General features: G+C 47.7%; 1 protein-coding gene across 4 annotated transcripts in view; it reads left to right on the top strand.

Moving 5' to 3' along the window:
• EFR3B (EFR3 homolog B) overlaps window positions 1–10,458 on the top strand; it is a 162,797-nt gene that overhangs the window by 102,263 nt on the left and 50,076 nt on the right. For all 4 annotated transcript variants that reach the window (XM_015411550.1, XM_015411552.1, XM_015411549.1 and 1 more), the window contains exon 4: window positions 5,723–5,873. In XM_015411550.1, the coding sequence (XP_015267036.1) occupies window positions 5,723–5,873 (151 nt within the window). The remainder of the gene's footprint in view (window positions 1–5,722; window positions 5,874–10,458) is intronic.

The raw sequence follows: 10,458 nt of genomic DNA, 5'->3' as shown, positions 1-10,458 counted from the left end.
ATTTGTTTGGGCCACAGACATCCAAAAGGCGTGCACATTCCTTCCTCCAATCCCCCTCCTCTCTTCCCTTCTGTGTGGCACAAAAATGGCCAAACCAGGAAGACTTCAGTAAACTGCAGTCGGTTAAGATGTCTAAGATTCTAAGATCCTGACTTGGGATCCTAGTTTACGAGTATGTAAAAAAAAATCCCATGGCTTGTTACATCACCTGATTTGGGTTTGCTTATTTATTTAGGAAATTGCTTCCCCCGATCTCGCTCTTACAAGTTCATACCAGCATTAAAGTGCCGTCAGTTTGAGTTTCCTTTCCTGAGGGATGATTGGGCCATTGGACCTGAGGGACGATCCAGTTTTTCACTCTGGTTCTGTTTGGGGGCTTTATCATCATTTGTTGTAATATTTATTATCATTTCATTTATCATCATCCTGCTTACAATGCAGCCAGCTCTTCCAGCAGATGGCCAGCCACAGTACTGAGCTAGGGATGTCTTTTCCCCTCCTTTGAAGGCAGTCTTTTCTTTTGATCAGCACTCTTCAGCTAGCCAGGAAGTTGCTTTCCGCTCACAATCTCAGCTGGCTGCAGCACAGCATTAATCTTTAGAAAGTCCATTGAAGAGCCGCCCTTGGTCGACTGTGTGGGGTTTCCCTCTGTTTGTCTGCAGTTCATTTGGAGAGGTCAACATCTTGATAAAGCTCGCTCTTTGTCTCTGAAAGGCTGTGCCTTTCTTCCTTGGCTCTGCAGTGGGGTTCTCACGCTTACGGGGATCTGTAGGAATAGAGCTGTTTAAAGGCCTCAGAACTACCCACTGTATGTTTACAGTGCAATCCTAAGCAGAGTTGCATGCTTCTGGGCCATTACGGTGTAGTGCAGGGATCCCCAACCTTTTTGAGCCAGTGGGCACTTCTGGAAGTCTGTCCCAGGGTGGTGAGCACAATGACAAAATGGCTGTGTGAGGAGGCGGAGCCAATCACAAAATGTCAGGGAGTAAGGTCGTGTGTAACTCCAATTGTAGCTCTGCAGCATTTCAGGCAGAAGCTCCGTTTAATAGGAGGCTTTTAAAAATAAACATATTTTTAAAAAACATTTTCTTGCATAAATGGAAGTATACAGGTTGAGCTGCTAAGAAACGCTCACCTGGCAGTATCTGTCAGGTCTCCAGTGGCCAATCAGAAGCTCTGTGGCCACACCCACTTTCTAAAAGAAGTTGGCAGGCACCAGGAAACATGTCGGCAGGTGCCATGATGCTCACGGGCATCTTGTTGGGGTCTGAGTTCCCGCTTTGCCATGGAAACACCCTCATCCAGCCTGCCTCACAGGGTGGTTTGTTTATTTAGTATTTCAAAAAAGACATTTATTAGCCGCCTTTCTACCTTACAGAACTCAAGATTGCTTACAATGTGGATAAAATGCACTGGTTGTTGTGAGGATAAAATGGAGGAGGGGAGAAATCTGTTGTAAGCTGCTTGGGGTCCCCCTTGTGTGTGTGGCAGGGGAAAGTTAAATTTTTAAAAATTGACTTCAGTGGATGTGTGTGTCTGTGTGTGCGTGTGTGCACATGTGTGTTAAGCGCCCTCAAGACTCTTCTGACTTTTGGCAACCCTATGAATCGATGACCTTCAAAATATCCTGTCATGAGGCCTTGCAAACTGAGGACCGTGGCTTCCTTGATTGAGTTGAGTCAAGGATTTTATTATAACTTTTTTAAAAAGCTATCTTTCTCAAAGCTTCGGTGTTTGGGGCAATTCACACTTGGCACAGGGATATATGCCCTTTATGGCAGTGTCTGCTGTAGCTACTCCAAAGTGGCAGAAAGCATATCTTAGAGATCCTCTCTGTGTTGGAGACCTGAAGGTGCAAGTGTGGTCAGGAGACTACAGGTGGGAGAATCATTAAAGACCATGGCTCAGTGGTAGAGCATTGGCCTTCTGTGCAAAAGGTTCCTTCTATGCAAAAGGTTCAAATCCTGGCATCTCTAGTAAAAAAAAAATATCTCAGGAGCAGGGCTTAGGAAAGACCTTTTTCTGCTGAGACTGTGGAGAGACTGCCAGTCAGAACAGATGATAGTGAACTGGATAGACAAGCAGCATAAAGCAGTTTAATATGTATTTACTTGCTGGTTTCGCTGTTCTTCCTCCAAGGAGATGTCAAAGGTGTTCATTGTCCCTGTATGGCAGGTGAGGTTGAGGGGTAGTGACTTCTTGTGGTAGGCTGACTGCTTGCTGAAGCAGACTTATTTTTAATTTATGTAGTATTTATGTATTTATAAAGACATTCGTCTACTTATATCTACTTGTTCTGCATGGGCTTCTGAAACGACCTGCCTCTGGTGTGCGTAAGCTTCTATATCACCACAAAGTAACCTCAGTACTATCACAGAATTGCATTTTTCTCCTCCTGGATTGTCTCTGTCATGTTATTGTGTAGCCCAATCTGATTGGATGATACTGTAGTTGCATCATTGCATTCACTGTGTGATTCCATGATTGGCTGGGGCTCACATTTCCCAGAAGCTAACACCATTTTTTAAAAATGGGGTAGGAACGATGCCTCTTGTGTGTGCGTGTGTGGGCGCACACACACATGTGCACATGTGCACATACATGTGTATGTGCCAGAGAGAGAAAACATTTCTCAGGGGGCATGTTTGTGCCAAAAAGTTTTCAGGCAAAATTTGTTACAACACGAATGCTCATTCTATTTGAAGGCTCCCAGTAGAACATTTTCCCTGACATGCTAACTTTCTATATGCAGAGATGGGGTCCCCTTCACCCCTGCTATGCAACAAGCACTCAAAACGTGCAGAGATCCAATCCAGGAAATGCTTCTCCACTTCAGTCTGCTCATTGACAAAGCAGTCTCTCTCCCTCTCTCTCTCTTCGCTCCAACCCAGCTCCAATTTGTCTCCGGAAACAAAATGTGACGTGGGGCAAGTCCTGAGAGTGGAACTTAATTGGGCTGCCCGCCCAGTAATGCGTGTCCAATAAAGATTCATATCCCGCCATTCTGCCTCTCTCGCTCTCCTCCTGTCTTTTCCCTTCCCTGTTCCAATAAAGAAGGAATCATTACTGGAATGATTTAATAAGTGACCTTAGAAACCCACAGCAATGCGGCCTTGCCAACAGCCCAGCCTGCAAATGTTCCATTTTTCTCTGCAGTTAGATGATTAATTTTTGCCTGTCGGTTTGGCTCACTCCACAAGAGGCGCTCAAGAGGCACTTTCTTCTTCTCCTGATGCCGGCTGTGGTTGCTGGGGACCAGAGCTTGGAGTACCCCTCGACTTTTCTTTGGGGGAGGAGTTCTTCTACCTCTCCCTTGTGATTCACGCATCAAGAAGGAGGACCCAGTGAAGTACAGAACTCAGCCCTGGATCTTGTGAGCTTTAGCTCCAGAACCTATTTCTGGGTTCTGCTTTAAACAGAGAGCAATAAAAGGCACATGAGAAGACTGTGCTGGATCAGAACCCCCAGGATCCAACATCCTTTTTCTAAAGTGACCAGTGAGAACTTTTTTGGGGGAAGCTCATGCATTTATTTCTTTACACAATGTATGTGCTCTTTCTCTGCACATCTGAGTTGGCAGCAGCATTCCTTCATTGCTTTACCCACAGCACCCAGTAATCCAGGACATATTGCTTTGGAATATAGAGGCTTGTAGTTGTCATGGGTTAACAGACATCAGTGGGCCTAGCCTCACCAGCCTCACGTGCAGCCACCACACAATGGGGATCAAATAAAGCAAGAGTTCCAGGAGCAACTAACAGAAGCCCAGGTCTTGGTACCTGATTCCCCACCACCACCACCAAGTTACCTTCTAGTACCTCTAAGAGAAAGCAAGATATTTGGCCTGGCACAGTTTGAGCTGTTTCCTTTGAAACAGGAAAATGGATTATTCAGCAGTCAGTCCTGAAGTATGAATGAATGCAAATTACCATCTTATTTTGCATTTGGTTTCTCTGATTCTAATATAGGGGGAGAGGCAAATAGGTTTAGCAACAAGATGGGATGGATCTAGTCACTGGCAGTCCCGTTCACAGGGTTGCCAACCTCCAGGTGGGGCATAGAGATCTCACGGAATTATCATTGATCTGCAGGTGACAGAGATCAGTTCCCGTGGAGAAAATGGCTGCTTTGGAGGGTGAATTTCATGAGCTCCCTCCCCTCCTCAAACCCCCTCCTCAACCCCCAAAATGTCCATATCCTGAGTTGGCAGCCCCACCTGTTCACCTGTGCTTTCCTTCCTCTCATCTTCAGTAACCCTCAGTCCTAGCCCCTTCATGCTTCTCTGGCCACTTCTCAACGTATTTTAAAGCCATAAGAATTAGAAATTTACTTTCCTTTGAAAAGGAGATTATCCTGGAAACTGAATTCCATGCTTTCATGGAGTATGCAGAACACATGTTGCTCTGATGTTTGGGATCTAATTCTAGTGTTGCCACTTCTCTGCTACTTAGATAAGACTGCCAAATGCTGACTTGACAGCCAAGGATTGATTATAGCTCATTATATTTTGTCCTTTTTCAGAAAGCTCAGAGGGCCTTTCCTGGGACTCCCAGACCACAATGACAAAATGGCAGTGGGAGACAGGTGCAAATCTGCCCCAGCTTTGGCATAAGTAGAGTTTGGGCATGTGATTTAAACTGCAAAAGTGGGGGAACGTGAAGAACATAAGGAAAGTAGAGCCTGCATCCTGTTAGACACAGCAGCCAACCAGTTGCCCTAGAGGATCAAACAAACACGGCATAGAGGCTGAGGACTTCCCCTGCTGCTGCCTCCTCGTACTGGTATTTTAAGGTTGACTGCCTCTGAATGAGGAGGCTCCCTTTATTCCTCACTGCTAATAGTCATTGAGGGACCTCTTCTCCCTGAATCTGGCTTCACCTCCTTTCAAAGCTATCTATGCTCATGGCCATCATTACTTCAACTAGCGTGAATCCCACATTTTAAGCTCTCGTTGAGTAAACAAGTATTTTCTTTCGTCCATTCTGAATCTACGTCCTATCAACTTCCTTGGATGCTCTTGAGTTCTAGATTTTGGGGAGAGGGAGAAGAGTTCTCTGCCCACTGTCTCTAGCCTGTGCATAATGTTATAAACCTTTATCACTCCCCCCCCCCCGTGAATTCTTTTCTGTTCAGCCTGCCTTCATAGGGAAAGGTGCTCCAAACCCTTAATCATCTTGTTTTCCCTCTTCTGGATTTCTGCAGCTAGGGGGAATATTCAGGGATGAACCTTTCCCTGCTGTTCTTAAATCCCCCCACACACACACACATACACATGAATCTGGGGAAGAGTGACAGCTTGGAGGGACCCCAAGGGGGAAAGCAACTGTGAGAAAGGGAACCCTTGCACCCTCCGCCTGTGTTACTCTTGGGTACTTTAAATCATGTCCTCCATCCACATGTGCTTGGTCCCTAAAGAAATGGGTCTGCCACCATGGCATGTACTTTGCGCCCCAGTAGCCATCCCATCCAAGTGAAGATCAATACTGCCTCATATCCTTAGCTTTGAGTCTGCTCCCTGGACTGTTTTATCTTGGAGCACGTGCACTTCCATCGGAGTTGACTTGCAGAGTTAAATGGGGTAAGAGAATATATAGTCTATATAAGACGCATGCAGCGTGACCAATAGTGGCACTGAGATTCCTCCGCCCACTATTCCCCTCTCTCCTTCTAACCGTCACTCTGTGTGTGTTTTTTTCCTTTTCCCTCTTCTTCCTGCCCACAGGTATGTGTGCATTGCTATGGAAGCCTTGGACCAGCTGCTGATGGCCTGTCACTGTCAGAGCATCAACCTGTTTGTGGAGAGTTTCTTGAAGATGGTGGCCAAGCTGCTGGAGTCTGAGAAGCCTGACCTGCAGATCCTCGGCACCAACTCGGTAAGCAGAAGTCTCATGAATGGTGCGCACCTGGCCTTGCACGTAGGAGATGCACTGTGGGGGTGATGAAAGTTCTAGCTCCTCAGACAGCTGGTGTGTCCTAACATTTCCCAGGGAGCTCTGCCCTGACCTGGATAGCCCAGGCTTGTCTGAGCCTGTCAGATCTTGGAAGCTACGCCTGGCTAGTGGATGGGTGACCTCCAAGGAATACTGGGGCTACAGCGCAAAGGCAGGCAATGGCAAAACCACCTCTGAACTGTCTTTTAAGTCTAGCTTGTCTCCTAGGGGTGTACAACGCTAGAAGAGCTAGAACTTTTGGCTGCCAGACAAGCTTAGGATCTCCTGGCTATACTACTCACAATGCCATATGATAATTAATTGATTATTATTTCAAGGAGCTCCAGGCGGGGTACCTGGTTCTCCTGTGCCCCATTTTGTACTTGCAACAACCCTCAAAATGTGGATGAGTGGGGGTTTGAACTCAAGTCTACCTGGTCCTTGGCCAATCTTCCAATCACTACACCATACTGGCTTTCACTACCATAGCACAGTGACTGGGAGACTGAGCTGTGAACCATCAAGTCCCTGGTTCAGATTTTGTCTCTACTAAGGAACTTGGATGGTGGCATTCCACTAGGCATTCTCCGCTGCCACCAGGATAGTTTGCCTCGCAGGTGAGATTTGAGCCAGAGACTTCATGGTTCGCAGCTCTTTATTCCAGCCACTCTCTTCATTGTGTTGTAAGCTGCTTTTGGATCCCATGGGATAGGGAAGCAGGGCATAAATATCAAAACAGCTAAATATATCAGTTCAAGGATGAAAAAGGAGAATAATTTTTGTTAGGAAAAAACTGGATGGGATGACAGTTGAAAAGTACACAGATATGTGAATTTTATGAGCAGAGAACTGCTGTTTTCAGGGAATATCCAAAAGCTATTGATAGGTCTGAATATTTAGAAATGAGAGATAAGTGCAGCTTTTAAATCCAGCTTCTCGGGGCGTCCTTGTCTTCTCCCACCATGAGGTCCAGACAGTCTTTCAACTGGAGGCAGCGGGAATCAAATTGTTAGCCGCTATGCAAATCTGCCCTTGGCTCCACCACTCAAATTGTGAACTGTTCATTCATGACACAAACCTTCTTAATTACCATTATCTCTTACTGTGGCCAAATAAAATCTCACCACCACTACAACCTGGGATAATTGGTATGCCTAGGCAAGATGTGGGCCCAGAGCCTTTGAGAGAACAATGGGGTGTGAAAATAGGGGGAGAGGCGGCAGAGAAGCATGTGCTGGCTTGCCTTCCTGCTGTCTGGCAGAAATGAAATGTGTCTCAGAGGGAATCCGTGTCGGTCTGCAGTGAAAGAGTTAGATTTGAGTCTGGTAACGCCCTAGAGACCAACAAAATTTGTCAGGGTACGAGCTTGTTAGCGTAAAAGCTCTTTTCAAAGGAAGCTTTTACTCAGATGTAGGGTTGCCAGCCTCCAGGTGGGGCCTGGAGATCTTCCGCTTTTACAACTGATCTCCAGCTGACAGAGATCAGCTCCCCTGGAGAAAATGGCTGCTTTGAAGGGTGGACTCCAGGGCATTGTGCCATGCTGAGGCCCCTCCCCTCCCTAAACCCCGCCCTCTCCTGGCTCCACCCCCAAAGCCTCCAGGTATTTTCCAACCCAGACCTGGCAACCCTACTTGAAAGTCTATATCCTGAAAATCTTGTTGGTCTCTAATGTGCTACTGGATGCGTATCTAGAAATAAAGTGGATAAAAATGGATAAGTGTAAGGCAGGGTGACAGGTAACTGCCTTAGAGCCATTCACCGTGAAATGTAGACACTCCTGTTGCTAGTCAGAGGGATTTTCATATACTGGGCTAGCTTCTTTTGGAAATAGGAAGTAACATACAGCCACAGTCAGCTCTAGAGTCTGGAGCCCAAGGCCTTAGGGGCCGGGGCAGGAATTCTCTGGTTGGAGCCTGCTGGTAGGAGGGGCTCCACAGAGGAAATGCCAGAAGTGACCTCCTGCCTAGTTTGGCTCCACTGACCTGTAACTTTGGCCGGTTTAAATGTGAAGGGGAGAAGTGCAAAGTCTCCATGTCTCATTTAAACTGTGCCGTGACCCATGCAAGGTCCATGCTCTGTCAGCAGCCAGCACAAGATTTGCCACGCCTGTGGATCTGTGGTGTGCAGATGCGTGGCTTGTAACACTGTTTAAACAAGACCCTGGCCAAGTGACACGAGAGGACCTTTGTGTTTAAATTGGGACTTAACAAGGACAAGCAGACAAAGAAATGAAAGGGAAGGAGATCAGTGATGGAAGGGGCTTTCCCTGAGGGTGAAAGGCCTTGCCATGAATCCTCCTTTTGGTGGCATCAGAGCCAATTCCAGGTGAACGGAGCCATTGTTCCCCTTCTGCAAGATGGAGGGCTCACTCAGGTATGGCAGATGAGTGCCAAAAAGCATGAACAGTCTCCTTTTCCCTGTGCTTTCTTTAAAAGATGGCTTCATCAGTTGTTCCCTCTGGAGAATACAAGGGAAGCAAAGAACTTCGGGAGTTGTGCATGCCTGTCTGCCACGTGATGGCTGCACGATTGGGGTACACAGAGGGCTGGTCCCTTGATTTAAGGAAATGCTGCATTACACTTGTGTACAGTGTTATGTGCCTACGCGAGGCAAAATAGACCCACATGTGTTCTGTACAAAACACGTGGCGCACATGTTTTCATGTGTGCAAAGGACAACTATCCGAGGAAGCTCATGGAGCTCTCCAAGACATTGCCTGCCTGCCACCTGCAATGTCAGAAGAGGAATGGAGTGGTTTCACAGGATGCCTGGCCCCTTGTAGTGATGTGTGCAATCTGCAGAGAAAGGAAGCAGCCTGCGGAGGAACTGGGGAGGGGGAACTGAAGACCGGGGGGCAGAGGTTTAAAGGTAAAGAGTCTGTCGGGTTGAATTTCCCCCGCTGACTTAAACCAACCTGACAAATCTTTGGCAGAAGATCTCTAACAATGTTACTGAGATGGGAACGGTTGCAGGGTCTGCCAGAGTGGTTATTTTGGGCATGTTTGCACTGGAGTCTGTCTGCTTCTTAAAGATCTTTAGAAGTGCATGCAGCTGGCGCCAGACCAAACTTCACATAGGCCAGCCAGCAAGTGGTTTTAAATGGAACCTGCCTTGAGCTATTGTGAGCCATCCAGGGGTCTTGGTGACAACCACAGGGGCCCGTTCCTCATTCCTTCCCACAGTGTGAGATTGTGCAGCAGATTCTTCTCAGAAACAAATCTTGAGATGTGATAAAGGAAGGCTGAAATGGGGGTCAGGTGGGAGAATAGGGAAATAGGTGGAGGGAAAGCAGAGCTTCCGTATGCAGCTTGAACCTAGCCTAGCTGGCAGCAGAGGAGGAACCCAAAGCCTCTGGACATCTGCATCAGTGGACTGAATTGAGTAGCATGGATTTAAACATTGGAGGCTGTTTTTCCCAGTGGTTTCGGCAAAAGCCTTGCAGGGGAAACAGAGGTCATACAGTATGGGGAATAATAGAGTTGGGAACCCAAGCATGTCCGAGAGCCAGTTTGGTTGTAGTGGTTAAGTGCATGGACTCTAATCTGGGAGAACCACGTTTGATTCCCCACTCCTCCACTCACAGCTGCTGGATGACGTTGGGCAAGCCATAGTTCTGACAAGAGCTGTCCTTGAAAGGGCAGTTCTCTCAGAGCTCTCTCAGCCCCACCTACCTCACAGGGTGTCTGTTGTGGGGAGGGGAAGGGAAAGGAGTTTGTAAGCCACTTTGAGACTCCGAGTGAAGGGCAGGGTATAAATCCAATCTCCTCCTCCTCCTCCTTTGTGAGTGCTTCACAAAGGGCCAGGCTGCACAATATAATTTTTAGCAAGCTCAGTTGACTCACTTTCCATCCCAGTCACACAGCAGCTGCAGGGAATGACTTTTTAAAAAAATCTGTGGGGCTCAGAACTGTGATGTGGGGAGAGGACGTCATCCTGCCTTCTCCTTGCACCATTTCCCCAAGTTGGAGCAGCCCCAGCATGGAATTATTAGCTCATTTTGGAGCCGGAATACCACAAATGCATGTCCGGAATGGGGCAAATCAGTCCCACGGTGGCCGTTTCAGATCAGGAAAATGGCACCGGGGGACAGGAACCCCTCCACCCTCCATGCTGCAGTTGCAAGTCAGATTGTGTCCTTGTGGATTTAAAAAAAGCCGTTTCCTTCAGCCGCTGTGTGGCTGCAGGGAAAGAAGGCAGGTCTAGGGAACCGGGAACCCGACTCGTTAAAAACTGTATCATGGGGTTGTTCCAAAGACTACAGGGAAGGGAAACTCTTGAATGGTTCTCCAAGTCTTGCCTTCCAGTAGCCAGTGATCAGGCACAGTTTCACGTGCAGGAACAATGTAGCACATGCAGGGGTCATTTCCTGCGGGAGCGCACAGGAGCGGAGCTCCGGCAGTAAGGAGCCCAGGGGGTGGGCACATGCAGCAAGCCCCGCCCCCTGCTCCCAGCAGCCCTCAGTCGGGCCACGAGGAGCAAGAAGCAGCCAGGTAAGTTGCAGAGCCCCCCCACCCCGACGCCGCACGCC

The sequence above is a fragment of the Gekko japonicus genome, unplaced genomic scaffold, assembly GCF_001447785.1.
Source record: "Gekko japonicus isolate JY-2015 unplaced genomic scaffold, Gekko_japonicus_V1.1 scaffold6, whole genome shotgun sequence".
NCBI classification, from domain to species: Eukaryota; Metazoa; Chordata; class Lepidosauria; order Squamata; family Gekkonidae; genus Gekko; species Gekko japonicus.
Note: the sequence above shows the minus strand (reverse complement) of the source record. Positions and strands in the feature narration are given on the sequence as shown.